Here is a 19,756-nt window from a genome sequence, read left to right as displayed (position 1 = left end):
CTTTACTCCTATCTCTGAAAAGCCCAAAGGATTAAGTAGATGATCAGGATGATTTATTTGAACACATATGTGGGAGTCTATAAAAACATTGTCTCCTTAATATTTCATACTTATTTCTTTAATGAACAATGCAGACAGATTTCCCATTTTATTAATAATCTGTTTTTACTGGATTCCTCTTTTGTTAAAAAGTAGACTTTTGTTTTGTTTTTTCCTATTGAAAATATATTTTAATACAATATATTCTGAGTATGGTTCCCCTTCCCTCAAACCCTCCCAGTTCTTCCTACCTCCCCTCCCTACCAGATCCATATCCTTTCTGTCTCTCCTTAGAAAACAAACATATAAGGATAATAATAAAATAAGACAAAACAAAACAAACAAACAAAGGAGTCAGAATAGGATAAAACACACAGAAGAAAAAGAGAAAAAAAGCACTAGAAATGCACATAGACACAGAGACACATGTTTGCACACACAGGAATCGCTTAAAAATACAAAATAGGAAGCCATAATATATGTGCAAAGGATCTGTAAGGTTTAAGGGAAGAGGGTTGCGGGGCTGACATAGCATTATGAAACAAGGACCCTCCAAAGATGCCCTGGAGTTCCTTTTGTGTTGGCCATCTACTGCTGGGCATGGGCCGACACTTAGGAGTGGTTTGTTTCTTCAGAAAGACTTCCTTGGAGAAAACTCATTTTCCATTCACAAATGTTTATTAATTAGAGCTAGCTTCTGGGTTAGGGATGGAAGGCATGTGTCCACATCTCCTCTTTCTAGGACCCATCAGGTGCTACCCAGGCAGGACCTGTGCATGCTGCCACAGTCTGTGAGTTCATGTGTGTGTTGGCTGTGCTCTGTTGAGAAGGTCTTGTTTCCTTGGTGTCCTCCATCTCATCTGGTATTAGATTGGCTTTAGTTTACAGCAGAAGGCTTTAGTTTAGAGTGGCAACACAGAGCTCCCAGATGCCTCTTCTTATTTGCAAACAGTTCAGTCCCTGTTTATCAATTTGCATTAGGGTGACACTCCTGCCCAGGCTATGCAATACACTGAGTATTTCTGTTTCCATGGTCAATCCATATGTTGAAAATCTAACCTGGAATGAAGTGAGGATGTGGGTGGTGGTCATTTGAGGCAGCAAAGTAGAAACCCCACAAATGGATCTATGGTTTTATTAGACTTTTGTTTTTTTGCTCTTTTTGTCATGACAGTTTCAGTGTTTAATCTCATAGAGAGATTAGTACCAGAACTTGATTGGTACTCCTGCTCTGTGGCTTGAGACTGAGCTGTTACTAACAACATTCTGTTTCTTAAAAGCCGGGTAGTCCATGGTACTTCTGTTACAGTATGGTGAACCTTACTAAGAGTGTGCTTATAAAGAGATACTGTAGTTTAGGATCTTCAACAAAAGTTGGTTTATTTCCATGGTTAGAGGTTGGAAAGCCCTTAATCATGAAGTGGCTCTATTTGATGCCTCATGAGGGCTCTCTTCCCAGCCATCAGTCCAGCTTTTACACATGTCCTTTTGTGGAGGGGGGGGGTGCTGTATGAGTGTTAAGTCTTACCCAAGGGTCTCCTTTATGCCCTAGTCAATTCTCAAAGTCCTCAACTCCAAAAAGAAGTTTAAGTCTCAATTTAGGAGATAAAATTTAGTCCACAACATACACTTGGTGATACTTATTGAACCAAGACGAATATTAATGCATTTAGAGCTGGGGGCTTGCCTCTGTCTTCTCTCTTCCTACAGACCACGGATTGGATAAGTAGAGAGTAACATGTCCCTTCATTGCATTATCTTCCAGAATTGACTCTCACTCTCTCCCCACCAAGTCCAGGCAACCACTGTTCATTTCACTATTTCCAAACTTCATAAAGTTTTCAGAATGTCACAGAGATGAAATGATATACCATGTACCTTTTCTGATTTTTTTCATTTACATTCATCCATGGTTTAGCCCAGAGGTTTTTGTTGCTGTTTCTGGTATGTGAGTGGTATGTGTACATGCCTCTACCCACACAGAGGCCTGAGGAGGGTGTCGACTGTCATTCTCTTGCTACGGTGTTTCTCACTGAATTTGCAGCAAGCTTGGCAGCCAGTCAGCCCTAGAAATCCTAATACCTACACCCCTAACAACACTGAAATCACATGTATGTGCACAGGCACACCACGCTTTTAATGTGAGTGCTGGGGCTTTAATTCACATTGCTCTAAACACTGAGACATCCTCTCAGCTCAGTGTCCACTTCCTTTTCATCACTGACTAATGTACTATTGCATGGTATCACACTTCCTTCCTCCATTTCCCAAGGATCATTTTGGTTGCTTCCAGATCTGGGCTATTATAAATACAGTTACAGCAAAAAGAATTGTACAGATATTTTTGTGTACACTGTTTAAACTCTTTTGTATAGATGTGCTTGGCTTTGGTAAGGAGCTGTTAAGTGTGTGGTCAGAAGAAATGGTTCAATGATGAAGAGAACACATCCTTGCAGAGGATCTGAGGTCATTTGCCAGCACCCATGCTGTGCATCTTCCAACCTCCAGTCACTGCAGTTCTGGTACATTCAAAGCTCTTTTCTGACATCTTAGTGCATATCCATGTGTATGGCATATAACGCACAGATAGACACATGCAATTAAAATAAAATAATAAAATGTTAAATTAAAATATTAAAAGTAGAAGTGTCAACTCTAGTTTTTTGTTTTTTTTTTTTTTTAACTCTTTACTCTTTTGAGGGCCTGCCACCCAGGTCCCAAGTAATCACACAGAAGCTTATTCTTTCTAATGAATGCCCAGCCTTAGCTTGGCTTATTTCTAGTCAACTTTTCTTAACTTAAATTATCCCATCTCCCTTATGCCTCTGGGCTTTTACCTTTTTCTATTTCTGTATCCCTTTCTTTACTTCTTACTCCATGGCTTGCTGTGTGACTGGACTCCCAGTGTCTTCCTCCTCGTTAATTTTTCCCCACTCCTTGATTTTTTTCTCTTTCTCTATATTCTCTCTGCCTGGCAGCCGCGCCTATCCTTTCTCCTACCTACCTATTGGCTGTTCAGCTCTTTATTAGACCAATCAGGTGTTTTAGGCAGACAAAATAACACAGCTTCACAGAGTTAAACAAACGCAACATAAAAGAGTGAACACATCTTTGCATCATTAGACAAATGCTCCACAGCATAAACAGATGTAACACATCTTCAACTAATATTCCACATCAGCCAACTCTCCTCCAAAGTGTTTAAACTACTTACATTCCTACAATCAATGAAAAGGAATCCCTATGTCTTTGCATGCCAGCATTTGTTGCTGCCTGTGTCTGTGAATGAACTAATGTAATAGGTGAGAGCTGCTATCTCCTTGTGCTTAGGTGTTTATTCCTTTGTTCTCAGAGTTTACCCTGTATGGTCTTCCTGAGTTTGCTGGAGCTCTGACTTGCTATCTGTTGTTAATTTTGAGGTAACATTTATGAAAGGGTTCCCAGGCGCTGAGTCTTCCAGGAGCTTTTCCACACTGAACCTCAATCCACTTTTGTTAAGTTTTCCTGTCCTGTCCTGCCTGTAGGGCTGGTTTCTGCACCTGCTTTTCTTTCAATAAGCTGTATTTGTTTTCCCCTGCTTTCATCTCTGCAATTTTAGGGTTCGTTAATTGCCTTTGGACATTAGCTCTCTGATGGATCTAAGGGTTGTTTGTCTGTCTATGTAGCGTCTAAGCCCACGACCCTTGCTTGCCTGGATGGGCACCAGAGGTCCTGTGATCCTTTTAACACTTCAGGCAGCATATGGAAACAGAATCTCTCCATATTATGCTGTGAAGTCGTATCTCATGAACATTCATCAAGGGTTATGAAATGCCTCATATCCTGCGATGGAATGATCAAGCTGTTAGGAAATACAGTGTTAGTGGGGGCATTTCTGTGTCTCCACCTTCTACTGCCAAGACAGACGTGTGCTCTTGCCAGCCATTTGAGCTTGTAGTTGATGGAGCTGTCTCATTTCGAGGTGACTCGGGCACTGTGCTAGCATTGTCTCACAGGAATGATGAAAAGGTTGAAATACATCTCCCTGGAGAAATCTCTCTCTTTCCTTATTCCTTCCTTCCTTTTTAGTTTATATAAGCAAGCCTTAATTATATCTAATGGGTTTCACAAAGCCATTTTCACATGTGTATATAATAAATTTTGATCATATGCACCCTCCATTACTGTCACTGTTCCCCTCCAATTCCTGCAGATTCCTGTCCTCTCTCTAAAGCTTCCATTCAGCTTTCATGTCCAGCTTTTGTTTGTTTTGGTGACTCAATGAGTTTAATTGGTGCTACTTACAAGAACATGGGTGATGTGTTATTTACGGGAGCCTGGACTACTTACCCCTGACTACACCACTCAAGAAAATTTCTCTTCTTGCCACAGCAACCATTAACTGCCTATAGATACTTAGGGAGGGTTGGGCCAGTGAAGACACGCCCCCTCCATGGTCTTGTCCAGGTAATCCCAGCTGGGGAGGAGGGTCAAGAAGGCCATGATTATGTCATGCTATTGTAATTTCGGTGTTTAGGAAAAACATCACTATCTTTGTGCTTCTTGATGAACCTTTTAGTTTGTCCTAATCTGCATGCTTTGAACATAAAAACTGTTTTCTTTCTGTCATGTGTCGGCCTTCAGGCTTGCTGCCCTTTGCTGGTCTCTGGGAGGCTGCAGGAACAGTGGTACTACATTTCATCTGTTTTGACTATGGCATCTGCTCGCTCTTGTACCTATGACATTAGGGGAAAAAACTGTCTCCGCTTCCATAATGCAACTGCTGTAGGGTGTTGCTGAAAGTCACTTTCTCGGTCTAGGAAACAGCTTTAATGAATGCCCTTTGCCGGCCATCTCATCGACCACCATGTCCTTCAATAAACACCCCCAGCGATTTTCCTCTCACATTTAATATTTGCAGCGCCGAGCAGGGCATGGTTCTCCGTGCTGTCCTCTTCGCCATCATTGATTTGCCTCTTAAATTTAAATTGTTTTTAATGATCTATGTATTTCATGGGTTTGAGTGTTTTACCTGCATGTGTGTAAGTGTGTCATGTGTCTGCAGTCCTCCCAGAGGCCAGAAGAGGATATCTGGTACCTTGGACTGGAGTCCAACAGATGGTTGAAGCTGCTATGTGGGTGCTGGGAGCTAAACCTGGGTCCTCTGCACAGACAGTAAAGGCTCTTAACCACTGAGTCATCACCCCACTCCCATGACCTTTTGGTTTTAATGGTCTCATTGTGCCTCCTATTTTTCTCTTTCACTTTGATAAGACTCTCCTTCCAGTTCCATTATTACCCTTAAAAATACCTGTTGTTCACACATCCTATCAGTCCTCCTTTCTCTGTCCGTGGCTACTGGCTTTTTATATCTTAACTCATGAAATGGAAATGTCTATTAAATTTTTGTCTTTATTTTACCTTTTATTGCCAGAGTAGAAGTACATCTATGTGAAGAAATAGGATTCTATTAGAACAGCAATCCTATTTGTTTTTATTTTAGTGAGTAAAATTCAGATGAAGTTATTTGACTTGTATTCTGGTCAAGACCATTTGGTATGGCGTCCTGTTAAGACCCATGATCATTGTTAAATACACTCTAAATTCTCAGGTCACTTTAGTTGAATAAATACAACATGACATCCCCAGAGAGGGACACCTGCAAGATGATACATTTTAAGAATATAAAGAGAACCATCACCTCAAGCTCTCAGATATGATGGTTATTTTATTTTATTCTTCTATGTATGTCACTAAACTGGAGTTGGAAATACATTTCCCCTCCCTGTTCCTCACCAAACATAAACAAATGTCAACTGCATTCATAAATTCTTTTAGCAGTTTGTTCTTAGATACTAATGGAGGTCATATGATTTCCTCCTGTGTTAGTGAGAACAGAAATGGAGGATATTTTTTCCCACTACATCTTTACTTTCATATTTTTCCCTCCTCATCCATATTGCTGTAATTTTATTTTTAATGTGTTTGACATTAACATAGTTTTAGAGAGTATTTTGTAGCTGTTGTGAATGTTGGTCCTCTTTCTCCTGGGTGGATATTCTGCACGTAGCAGTTGAAGGTAGCTAACATAGGGAGCAGTTTCTGGGTCAGTTTTTAGTTTCGAAGATGAGTGAGGTGTTGAAATCCTCCACTGTTGCTGTTCAGCAATGGTGAGTTCTCACACCCTTTAGCATTTGTTTCATGCAGTCGGGAAAACACCAGTGCACTCACATTACAGCTAGTTTCTCTTCTTGACCAGCTGTTCCCTCTTACTCTTCTTTTGTTAGTGGTGTATGTATCTTTTTTTTTTTCATTTTTTTGGAAACAGCACAGTTGGACCATGATATTTAAGGGTTTTTCTTTCTATACAATATATTTTGATCATTCTTTCCCCTCCCCATCTCCTCCTAAATTCTCCCCATCTCCCTATTCACCCAATTGCATGGTCTTTCTGCATCTTGATTTTTAATTTAGTAAGCTACTCTGTGTCTTTTGAATGGTGAGGAGAAGCCGTGTGCATTTAAAGTTATCGATGAGAATTTACAAGTTCCTGTGGTTGCTTCTGATTTGTTTGTTTATTATTGCATCTTTTCTTCCTCCCCTATTAGAATTAGGGATTTGCTGACATACTACTTTGGGCAAGACAGATTCCTCCTACCTCATCTTTGGTTTATTCCTCTCGTGGACTTAATTCTTTATCTAATGGTTGCTCTTGTCTTTCTTCTTTCTCTGTGTATGGCATTCCTTCATGTGTGTCTTCAGGCACTGGCTTGAATGACCTGGGATGATTTCATCTTATAATAGTCTTATTTATTCATAAACTTTAAAAGATAACATTAAAAAACATAGAAATATTGGTAGACAGTTTACTTTCAGGACTTGAAATGTATCATTCCATTCATTTTGTCGATTGCTAAAAAGAGATTCACTATTATTCTAATATTTATGTCTTTTTATGTACATTGGCATTTTTTCCTTTGTACATTTTCATATTGCCATTTTTTTGCTTTGTAATTTTGACATCTTGACTGTGATATTACATAGAAAGATTATTTTCTGTCCATGTCTATTTGAGGTTCTATATGCCTCTTGTATTTGGATGTCCATTTCTTTCTCTAAGCTTGGGAACTTTCTTGCTGTCATTTCTTTGAAAATGTTTGTGGCTTTAGTCATTGCCTTGGCTCCCTCTCTTTCCCCAAGGAAACTTTGTAGTGGCCTCTTGAACATGCCCCACGGTGGTCAGAAGTTCTGGAAATGCTCACTAACGTTTGGCATATGTCACCGTGCCATCCATAATGAAACCCTTTCTCAGGCTTTGTATTTTTCAGTCACAGTGTTTTTATTTTCCCTTTATTGATTGAGATTTATTTCCAGTATTTCTGTTAATCTATACTTTTCAAGTGAGTAACCTCAGGGGCCTGTATTTTTATGATTATTGTAATTATGTCTTCTGAAGGATAACTTTCTAGAAATACAGTGAAAAGAAAGATCTATACAAATCTTGTTAGATATTGTCAAATTTTCCTTCACAGAAACACCACTGTCTCAAGATTCTAAATTTAATTACTTGAACCAAGTACTTTTGGCCAAGCAAAATGATAGTCACAGGTGGTAATGATTAGAGTCTTTTATAAGAGAGGGGGGCATTGTCCTGTCACTGGGGGCAGGTGGGAGGGAGGGAGAGAGGAAGAGAGAGGAAGAGAGAGAGGGAAAGGAGAGAGAGAGAGAGAGAGAGAGAGAGAGAGAGAGAGAGAGAGAGAGAGAGAGAGAGAGAGCGCACATATTCTGTCTCCAGGACTGGACTGTAAAGATAATGTAAAGATGAATTTCCTTTCCTTTTTAGAGGAGTTGACGGGAAGGGGAATATTTCAGTTAAGACACAACCATAGTCAACCAAAGCTGCAATTTAAAACAGGCCTTTTCTTTCTGATATAACCTTAGAACCTTATAAAATCGAGTCTATAACAACAAAAAGAGTTCTTACATGTCTGTTTTCACTAGGCAAAACCAGAAAGGTGAACTCAAAAGCTCTTTAATTTTGGCTCTGGCTGCTGTGTGATTATTTTCCTGTTTGAAAAAAAGACATCACTTCTAGGGACTCAGTTTCCTTCTCCATAAAAGGGAAAATAGTGGCTAAGCCCTCAGATGGTGGCTCTGTGGCTTTAGTCTCTCCTCAGTTATACACACTCTCTAATCTGTACCTACATATCATTCTTAGTATTCTGTCTAAGAAATTTGGAGAAGATAAAATCTCTTATATCCTGAGACTTGCACTACATTTTAAATCTCTGCTGAATCATGTTTTCTAGTGACAGGAAATGATCATAATACTAAACACATTCCCGTTTACTATAACATCACACCAAGGATATTCCTTCTGGAGAATTTAATGCCTTGGTATATCCGTGCACTTACATCTGTATCTACAGAGAAATCTCCATTCCCTAGGAACACCAAACAGCATATAAAACAGAATTTCATACTGCTATTTCAGCTTTACAGTGTGAGTTTAGGTTTATTGGCTATTGAAAAAATCAAAATTGTATGTATCATAAGAAATTAAGAGGAATTTTAATACTAGGGTTTGGTTTAATACTAAAGTTTGGCTTTATTGAGAATTTGAGAACAAACAGCTGCATGTCCCATTATTTCTAAACACTAACCTTACTTCGGTAAATATATTTTTTAAAGTGAGAAATACATCAGGTTAATTTGGTAAGAAAGGAGATTGTAGAGATTATTTACAAAGTCTTTTAGAAAATGTCTCCTGATAGTCCTAAGTGTTTTTCTTGGTAAATTAAAGTCAATTCACGTTTTATAAATCATCTTCCAGACAGTTTTTAGAATGTTCTGTTTACTCAAGTGTCTTTGTTTTCAAAATCCTACAGTGTAGTGGGTAGTAATGGTCATTTAGAGCGATGTTCTTAACTACCTGGAAGTCGCATAGACTTTGGCACGTGCAGGCGTTCTTCTAAGTTCTCAGCCTCGCCATCTTTTTGTTGTGTGTCCTCGTGTGCCTGACAGGTGGCAGACACCGAAATCGGCAAAACTAATAACAGGTATCAGATGCGATCGGCCAGGTCTGTCTTCCTTTAATCCACCTCGGCTCTCCTTTGGCTCTCCACTCTCACTTCATGTCCTGGTATTATTTTCATGGTGTTGTCTTTCAAATGTTCCCCAAGTTATAATCTGGAGAAGTGCCCATCACCCTGCTTTTATGTCTCAATTTGAGTAACCTGCTGCTGTGTGGACAACAGTGTTTGTTAAGTGAATGGAACAACCATACTGTGGAATGGCCCATTGCTTTGCATGGAGTATCTAAAAATGCTCTCCTAGTTGCAATTTCATTTCTGGGGGTGGGGGAGGGCTTTTTTTAAACTATAAAGTTACTTTGGTGATATTAAATTCTATAAACCAATACTATGTAATTCAGGACAAAATGAAAAGAAATAGAAATAGGCTCTCAGTTAGAGAGATTTACTCATACATTTTTAATTACTCTAATCCATACTTTTAAACCACGTGTGAGGTAGATTTAACTCTCTAGGAATATATTGATTCATAGAGTAGATCATTTTGTGGCTTTTCGCAAGGCCTTGAGTCATAACTTTTCAGATGTCTAGTTAAATATAGCAAAATGAACATAACACATTCTTCTTCTATATTATGCATACCCACTTAAATAATAGTAAATGGATAAAGATGTAAACTCTCAAGGTAAAATGGAGATTTTCCTACACTTGGAGTCATGGAGTGATTCAATTTATATGCACATTGCATTAAACATCCATCTGTGTGCTTATTACATTTTCACGTCTCCCATGGCCCACGGGAAAGTCTTTCATTAAGATGTGACCAATGACCTGGGAAAGAGTCACATAAGCGTGCTTAGGCTAATGTCCTGAGTCACCCTGAGACAGAGCCCTGCTCAATCCTCTTCTGGTATGAAGATGAACTTGGAAGCGTATGAAGCCTCTGATGGTGAATCTTTAAGACAGGCACAGTCTGAAGGCTGAGGCTGGAAGGGCCTCCTCATAACAGAACAGTCTGCAATAGATTTCCATAAAGGAAAACAACAGAATAAGTAAATGCAACTGAGGTGAAGAGAGATGGTTATTTTGATAAAGTGCAATGTGGGGTTTCTGAGCTATTGCAGCCTCGCCTGTTCTGTCCGAACACACTATCTTTAAAAGCATTAGGAATTACAGGCACTAAGTAGTAAAACAAATGTTTCCAATATACAAGGTACACATAAACTATTGTTTTGTGGTCAGACAGGCCTAGTGAAGGTTCCCACAGTGTTGGCAAGAATGCTTTCTTCCCTAGTCAGTGTCTGGGTTGGAGCTGAATGGTAGAATTCCTAGCTAATATGCATGGGTCCCTGGGTTGACTCTCCAACACCCTAAAAAGAAAAAGAGTTGCTGCAGTCAGCATTGATGAGGCAGCACACACACCTTCACACACAAAGCTCAGGACTTGGCACTCTTATCTAAACAAAGGCAAACTGAAGAAGGAAGCCTGGGGAAGACCATCAGCTGAGGGACTCTGGTGAAATGATCTGGTCACTGTATGATCTGTTGATGGGAATGTCTACCCTTTTGATGATTCCCATGTGTAATCAAAGAGCTTCTGATGTGTGTTGGAGCTCTCCCACTGTAATTCCTAATGACAGTGCTGTGGTAAAGCTGACCTCAGTCCAACATGAAGAGTTGAGGCAAAAATAATCAGAAATCAGTACTTGGAATAAAAGGAGACTCTCTAGTGAGCAAGAATAAATGTTGACAAAGCTCATTCATATATATGATACAATAGTCCTGGAATTAAAAACAATGTGATATTTCAAAGAATAAATTAGAAATAAAGAAATCATGAACATTAAAAATCAGATTACAGGTTTTTTTGTGGTTATTTTTGGTTGTTTTACTTTTTTATTGTTTTTGTTTTGTTTTCCAAGTCAATAAAACCCTGAAAGAACTCTGGCAAAAAAGTAGGAAAGAAATTAACACAGAAAATAAAAAATAAATATATAAAAAATCACTGAAAGTGATTTAAAAAAAGAAGACCTAGTGAAGTTGAATAGCAAAATATAGTTGGAACAATGAAGAAAACTCTAAGATTTTACAAAAGAAAAATTGTGAAAAGTTGGCAGTGGGATGAGGAGGAAAACCCAAAAGACCACACATCCACACACCCTCAGAAGGTAAAAAGCATGATTTAACATGACATTTTAAAGTGTGTCTACAGAGATATACCATAAACCGTACAAGTAAAACGGCAAGCTGATATTTGTGTCATTGAGGTCATTAGTAGGTCACCGATGTGTGTAACTGAGTGACTGCATCTTTCCCACTTTTATGTGCATCTATGTGTATGAATGCACTCTTGAACTTTAGTTTGATTGGAAGCCATATGCTCCAGAGACTAAAGATAGTTTAAAATCCTAAAACAAGGAGAGGAATTCTGTGTTCTTTTGGGGGGTTCTCAGGGAAATCATATACTTTACTGAAGTTTCTGTTCTCCTTGGTTTGTAACTCAGCATCATCATAACCTTTACTGTCCTCAAATACCATTTGACTACACTCCTCTGTCTCTTCTTGTGGACTGGGATTGCCCCCTGTGCACTTGGATTCTTGAAGTCATCACCTAAAGCGACCCATACATTAACTACATGTGCAGTGCCCCTTTGGCCCTGTAAACTTTCATGTTCATAGACTCCTAGAAGTAGGATGTGGGGACCAAGGAAGCTTCCCTTCATCCTGCCACAGTACACTAGACATAGGGGCCAGGTCACAGGTTGGGAAGTCTGTGCTTTCAATAACTCCTTGGGAATATGGAAAGCGCCAAAACTGGGGACAGACAAGACAGGAAATGTGAGCACGTCTAATCTGAATGTGCAAGTATTTGTTGAACCAAAAACATAGCTCTCATCTCAGAAAGAAGTCATGGTTTACTCTAGAGCAGAATATGAGAGACCACAGCCTGGAAATATGGATTTAGGCTATCCCAAGCACCATGCAGAACAAAGAAAGGACATCTCGGCTATAGGTTTCTGATGCTATTTGGTGGCATTCTTAACTTTTGAATTGGTGGGAAATAGTGGTTTCTTAAGAACACATTGCACCATTTTTGTTTTGTTTTTTTTATTAGTTTTTTTTATGTTCCAATCAACGTTTTACCTGCCACCCCTCTTCCCAGCACCCCCACCATCCACTCATCCTCCACTGTTTCTCTTCAGATAAGAGGCTGGCCTCCCCTGGATAGCAGCCAGTCATGGTATATCAAGTTGCAGTCAGCACCTCCTCTCCTATTAAGGCTGGATGAGGCCATCTAGTAGGAGGAATGGTTTCCAGAAGAAGGCAATACAATCTGAGACAGCCCCTGCTCTCATTGTTAGGAGTCCCACAGGAAGACCAAGTGACACAACTGTAACATATATGCAGAGATCAGATAAATAACTTAAATAGATACATTGTACTTTTTTATAATCACAGCAATGGGTTAGACATGGGGTAGAACTCAGTTCTGGTCTGTATCATTCTAACTTGCCATAATCACTACATTCAAGCATTTGTCACCATAGAATTGTTAACACACTTACAGTTTGACTTCTTTTCTCCATTACCTCTTTTTCCAAGCCCGTGGGAAGTTTAGCTCACATCTTTCCATTCTAACTCTACAATGTCTGTCAAGTACAAACATACACAGAGATTTGATTCATCATCTTGTGGAAACAGGCAAGAGATGGAATGTGACCAAATGGCCCCCAACAGGGAATGATTGCTAAACAAAGCCTATATATTAGAATAGTATTCAGAAATAAAATTTAACTGGACTGTTTCCATGTTATCATCATGGATAGCCCTAGAAACCATAATATTAATGAGGAAATATTTCCAGAGTAGCATATATATGTATATGTATATTTATGCAATATTTAAGCAAAAACTTAAAAATCGATGACCTACTATATATTATTTATGAACACATAAATATTTCAAGTATGACATAACCTGAAATAGTTCAGTTCAGTCTGAAAATGATAGTTTTAAAACTAAAAAACAAAAATGGGAGTAGACTTGCAGTGGACATAGGAATTTTACATGAATTTGTGGGGTTTGTGTTCATTTAAGGGCATCTGAATGAACTATTAGTCTTTCCTGGGAAGGGACAGGCTCCTCTATCCCCCGTGTTTTAAATATTTAGTGCTGCTTTTAGGCAGTCCTAAGTGGGGGGCTAATGACCTGGGGCACCCCAGTAATGACTTTTATTCTGTAGCCATCTCTGTTCATTTGTAAGCGCAGACATGTCCTTACATTTCCAGGAGAGGTAAAAACTAGAGGCGTTTTTAAGTTTCAAAGATTCCCTCTACAGCTGAGTACTTGTGAGGTAATTTACAGATGACAGTATGATCCATAAATGTCAAGCCGGCATAATTATCACAGCATCTCCAGTTTGAAAGACAAATCCTCAGCTTAGGCCTGTTTCATTAAAAAGGCACACCACCTTCCATGAAGGGATCGATTCCCATTTTGGTGTGGGCAGTAGTGTTCATTGTGTGCTGTTGTTTATAGGGTGAGTCCATTCTCATGAAAGGTCACCACAAATTGTGGGGGAGGGGAGTGAGTAGATTATGCTGTAGTATTTTTCTTCTTCGGAAGAGGGTGAAACTCTGTAGGAAACATATTAAATTTCATTCCTTGAAATTGTGATGCAAAACTCAAGGTCTAGATATTTATGATGCACCACACAGGGTACTCAGAATTCCATAGTTACAAAGAATTCACAGGTCAAATTAGAAAGGTGGCAGTTATGGTACTTTTAACTATTATTAGTTATTATTATTAATTTAACCTTGGGATATAGGCTTGTAAAAATGACGTATAAAGCAGACCAACACACATTCAAGGAGATATATGCCCTTTATTAAAATATAAAGAAAGCAAGAGATTAGGAGTCCTTTACAAAATGCTCCAGGCTTAATGCAACCCTGCAGTTCCATGTTCCTTGACTCTGTGAGAGCAGCTGGCCAGCAAGCTGCTGGGGCCTACCTATCTCCCCTCCCCTGCAGATGGATTATAAGCATGCACCACCATCCCGAATCATACTAATGGATCACACTTTGGACTCTGGTGGTTGTCCCTACTCATGCTTTATTGACTAAGCACTTCCCCAGGGCCCAGAACTTTCTTTATGAAGAGAAAGGAAAGTCCAGCGTGAAACCACTTTCTGAAAACACACACACATAAGTTGAAAGAGTTTAATAGGTTTCTGAATTGCTTTGATTGGACTGCCATGCCAAATGCCACATGTTCCGTTGATACACAAAACAAACTGATTTCCTCAAATTCTGGAAGCTGGGCATCCAAGACCATGGCAATGGCAGGGTTTCTTTATCTTTAAAGCCTCCCTCTATAACTCACATATACCTGGCCTTTGCCTGTGTCTTCCCAGGTTTTCTCTCCCTCCTCCTCCTCCTCCTCCTCCTCCTCCTCCTCCTCCTCCTCCTCCTCTTCCTCCTCCTCTTTCTCCCCCTCTCTCTTTCTGTCTCTGTCTCTGTCTCTGTCTCTGTCTCTGTCTCTCTCTCTCTCTCTCTGTGTGTGTGTGTGTGTGTGTGTGTGTGTGTATGTGTGTGTGATCTGTTTACAAGGATGCCAGCCATATTGGATTTGGGCCCACTTTAATGTCTTGTTTTAAATTGGTTACTTCTTTCAAAGACTCATATAAAGCTGCATTCTGACATCCTGGGGCTTATTGCTTAGTACATAACAATTTCTGGACTCAAATCCTAGAAATGTTTTGTCGATCGATCAGCAGTGTTCCATTGTGTCATACTGAAGAATGAGAGCCCTTCCTTATAACTGCCTTTAACGCAGCCTACTGAGATTGACAGAATGTTCTCTGTTAGGTGGATCAGAGGTTCTTCCTCATGCATTTCATCTCAGATTCAGAGCATATGGCATTGAATTAATGAATTTATGAGATGTACTGCCCTTTTCATTTTCTAAGAAGCAACACATTATAAAGAGAGTTTTAAGAAATTTAACACTGGATCACAGCTTTATTCGATATTATCTAAGAATGTGACATTAACTCTCAATGACTTAACAAAACATATGAATATGGAAATCTCACTATAACCTGCTCACTACTATGAGCAACCATGAGCATGTTTTCTTCTGCTTTGTTCAAGTGAGAAGTCCTCTATTTACATATTTTCCCAAGTTAAAATCCTCAAAACATCATACAGGAGTCACTACAAAAACCTTCGTACAGCTCAGTATTCAGCCAGATTATGTGGTTAACTTTGGGAGCCAGTATTCAAACACTGACATGCATACATTTCTAAGAAAATTATTCCTCTTAAACTTTTGGGTGCTTTGGACTGAAAAGGAATTGGCAAAAATAAAGGAATACCAGTGAATATGTTGAATATTATCCTCCTGAGTCTGATTTTCCTCCACTCAAAAGTATTTAATCTCAATTAAATTAATGTTCCATCACCCATAACATGAAATCTTTCCAGACTTACTTTTTTAAAAACAAGATTTATTTCATTTCAAATTATGTGTCTGTGTGAGAGTATATGCATTTAAGTGAAGGTGCCTATGGAGGCCAGAGTGGGTGTCAGATCTCCTAGAGCTGGAGTTATAGACAGTTGTTAGTTAGGTGCCTGTCTTAGGGTTTTTATTGCTGTGAAGAGACATCATGACCATGGCAACTTTTATTTGAAAGTATTTTGTTAGGGTGGGTCACTTACAGTTTCAGAGGTTTAGTCCAGTATCACCATGAAGGGAAGCATGGCAGTGAGCCGGCAGACATGGTGCTGGCTACATCTTGACCAGAAGGCAGCAGGAAGTCGACTGACTCTCTGGTCAGTATCCTGAGCATAGAAAACAATCACATTCAAACTACCACATTCTACTCCCGGGCGCTATACACTTGTAAAAATATTGTAATGCAAAGTGCATTTAGTCCAACTTCAAAAGTCCCCATAATCTAGTATAGTCTCAACAATGTTTAAAAAGTCCAAAGTTCAAAGTCTTCTGAGATTCATGCAATCTCTTAACTGTAATCCCCTATAAAATCAAAATAAAAAAGCAGATCATATACTTACAACATATAATAGCACAAGATATATATTACCATTCCAAAACATAGGGAAGGGAGCAGAGTGAGAGAATATTGGACAAAACAAGGACCAAAAATAGGCTGGGCAAACTCCAAACTCTGCACCTTCATGTCTAATGTCAAAATGTTCTCCACATCTCCAACTCTGTTCAGCTTTATTGACTGCAACACACTTCTTTCTCTTGGGCTGGTTTCACTCCCAGTTAGCAGCTCACATTGGCAGGTATCCCATGATTCTGGCATCTCTAACATCTTGGGGTCTCCAAGGCAATCCAGGCTTCAACTTCATAGCTTCATGCAATGAGCTCTCTCTTAGGCTTCCATTCAGGGACACCCCTGGCACATGCCTTGCCTCAGTGGCTTTCTTTATGCACTGAGTCAAATTCCATAGCCCATTTATTTTATCCACAACTCTAAAGCCAGAACCACATGGACTATGCTGCAAATTTCTGCTATTTCCTGGGGCTGGAACATGGCCCCCTTGTTTAATTATATCTTAACCAGCTTTTTGTCTTTCACTGCTTAAGCTTGTCTGTCCTGAAACTTGCTCTGTAGAGCAGGATGGCCTCAGACTCAGAGATCTGCCAGCCTCTGCCTTCCCAGTGCTGGGATTAAAGGCATGTGCCACCACACCTGGTTCTAAGCTTTTCTTTAATTCTTCTTCATGAGTTAGAAACTTAGCTGGATGGGATCTTGCCCTAAGGTCACCATTTCCTTTATTCTATTTCTTATTCTGCTTATCTCCTTGAACACAGGATTCAGTTCCATTTTACCTTTTTGGTGCTCCTTTTCCCCTCAAAATTTACATTTTGTAATTCACCCTTCTCAGCTTGCTCCTTTTCAATATAAATCTTCATTAGAATTATGACTAATATCCACATGACAAAGTCTATACTAGGCTGTTTTGAGATTTCTTCTGCCAATGGAATTAGTCCAAAACCTTCACCACTTTAGTCTCAGGCAAACTCTTTGGACAAGCGCAAGGGGCAGCCACTTCCTTCACCAAAGTATCACAAGAACGATCTCTAGGCAATGTACTAAAATTCTTCCCCGAAACCGCTTGAGTGAGCCCTTGGCATTTCAAATCACTCTCAGTGCTTCTTCCTTCCTTGCTGCACTAGTGTGACCCATTGAGCGGTGCTTAGAGCATCCCACTGCTTTCATAACCCAAAGTACCAAAGTCCAAATTCCTCCACACACACACATGGTCAGGCCTATCATAGCATTACTCCAGTCCCTGGTACCAACTTCTGTCTTAGTTAGGGTTTCTATTGCTGGGAAGAGACACCGTGACCACGGCAACTCGTATAAAGGAAAACATTTCATTGGAGTGACTCGCTTGCAGTTTCAGAGGTTCAGTCCAGTATCATCATAATGGGGAGCATGGTGGTAAGCAGGCAGATATGGTACCAGCTACATCTTGACCAGAAGGCAGCAGGAAGTTAACTGACTCACAGGGTGGTGGTATCCTAAGCATATGCAACCTCTAACCCTGTCCCCGCAGTGACACACTTCCTCCAACAAGGTCACACATACTCCAACAAAGCCACATCTCCTTGTAGTCCCCCTCCCTGTGAGAATATGGGAGTCAATTACATTCAAACTACCACAGTGCCTGACACAGATGCTGGGAACCAAGCTCAGATTCGGGCTCTCAAAGGGATGCTGAACCATCTCGCTCACCTCTCAGGTCCTCTTTTCAAGAATCCTCCACTTCCTGTCTCTCCACTTTCCTACTTGTCCTTCAATACTTCATTAAAACAGAGTGGGCTTTAACTCTTGCCTGGTAGTGCTTGTAAAGCTTTAGCAACCAGGCTTGTATGATTAGAGACTGATTTGCAGCATTTGCCAATTTTTTTTATACTGTAAATACTCCCATTGTGGCCATTTTTAAAGTTATTTACAGCAAGTCAAGTACTGTGAAAACTTAGCATTTGGATCCTACTTACCATAGGTTCATATCCCAACATGGCTTCAAGTGTACAGTTTCCCTGAACAAAGCTCCTGGATCTGCGGAGCTCCCATCTGCCCTTTGAAATCTAAGCATTGACGGCCTTCCCAGTGGGCTTATGTCTCCCCATCTTGGGCTTCTCCTCAGCAGTACAAGTGCTGTGGCATCAGCTTCATCATCACAGTCTTTAACGTATCTGTTTCCCAACTAGACTCTTCAACTATTTAATTTTATTCAAATTTTGCATGTGAAAAAATTTGATGCTAAGAGCCAAATAGTGTGTAGAAACACAATCAATACCCCGGTTTAAAAAGTATCTCAGTAGATCTGAGAATAGATAGCTTACTCTAAAGCTTTCATTTACCTTCCTTTGACAGTGGACAAATCATGTTGGCTCTAGGAGGCCACGTTCTTCTCTGCAGAGTGGATATAATAAAATGTCACCTCACAACACTGGTAAGCTAATAGCTTACATCATGAGGGAGACACTTTGGGCAAGGGATAAGGTATGATGTATCTTCTGTAGACATCCCTCTAGAGTGAGGCAGCTTTGTTGCTATGTGTGAAGTAGAATAAACTTTAGTGTTTTTTTTTTTTTTTTTTTTTTAAACCTGAAGCCTTATGTAGAACTCCTAGTCTTAAAACATCCTCATGCCTCAGCCTCCGGAGTAGATGGAGCCAAAGGTATGCATCGCTATTTGCTCTAACTCTGTACTCTTAGCATGTAATCTACTTTATTGTTCTATTCTGATGCCTGCTCATTTAAAAAGGAATTCCTATTAAAATGTCAAATGAGAGCAAGTGTGATCTCTCAGCAGGTTTAAACATTGCTGCCAAGCCTGACCCACATGTTGGAAGAAAGGAACAACCTCCATAAAGTTGTCTCTTGACCTTCACATGTGTGCCTTGGCAGGGTATACACACGCACGCACGCACGCACGCACGCACGCACGCATTCGTGCAAAACTCAAACTAGATTTCAAACATTTTTTTTCTCATAGTAAGAATTTCATAATGCTGGTTGCACCCATTTAATCTCTGTTTTAATTCTCTTTTCTGCTGTTGATCTTTCAGCCTTTGCATGCAAGATTCCTTCCCACTGACCGTCCAGCCCTGTGTGATGCCAAAGGACTGTGAGACTTCTGAGTGGTCCCCCTGGAGCCCCTGCTCCAAGACTTGCCGTTCTGGGAGTCTCTCACCTGGAGTCAGGAGCAGGAGCCGGAACGTGAAGCACATTGCTATTGGAGGTGGCCAGGAATGCCCAGAACTTCTTGAGAAAGAGACCTGCATTGCTGAAGGGGAGCTTCTGCAGCCCTGTCCCAGGTATTTCACTTTTGAATAGTTTTAATAGCTATAACCTCCTTTGAAGTGGTGATAGAAAAGTTAGCATCGATAAACATGGCCAGGACTTGTTTCTATTGAATCTTTCTGAGTACAGAACTCCTTTAATTGGCAATGCACGGCAGTGGCTTAAGAGCAGGGTCTTCTGTGAAGGATCTCACCATTCAAGTTCTGTTTCTACAGAATTGGCCTTCCATGATTTCCAAAAGTGCCTTAGTTTCCTCATCCTATGTTGCTGTTTACTTCCTTCAGCACTTCACACAGAATAAATGACAAAAGTGTTAGATACTTTTACCTGGCCTGACACTTATAACTATT

At 40.0% G+C, this 19,756-nt stretch overlaps 1 protein-coding gene across 2 annotated transcripts in view; it reads left to right on the top strand.

Moving 5' to 3' along the window:
* Positions 1–19,756, top strand: part of Thsd7b (thrombospondin type 1 domain containing 7B) — an 848,740-nt gene that overhangs the window by 312,030 nt on the left and 516,954 nt on the right. For both annotated transcript variants that reach the window (XM_028874962.2, XM_028874961.2), the window contains exon 4: positions 19,172–19,420. In XM_028874962.2, the coding sequence (XP_028730795.1) occupies positions 19,172–19,420 (249 nt within the window). The remainder of the gene's footprint in view (positions 1–19,171; positions 19,421–19,756) is intronic.

Source organism: Peromyscus leucopus, chromosome 15 (assembly GCF_004664715.2).
Source record: "Peromyscus leucopus breed LL Stock chromosome 15, UCI_PerLeu_2.1, whole genome shotgun sequence".
Taxonomy (NCBI): domain Eukaryota; kingdom Metazoa; phylum Chordata; class Mammalia; order Rodentia; family Cricetidae; genus Peromyscus; species Peromyscus leucopus.
Note: the sequence above shows the minus strand (reverse complement) of the source record. Positions and strands in the feature narration are given on the sequence as shown.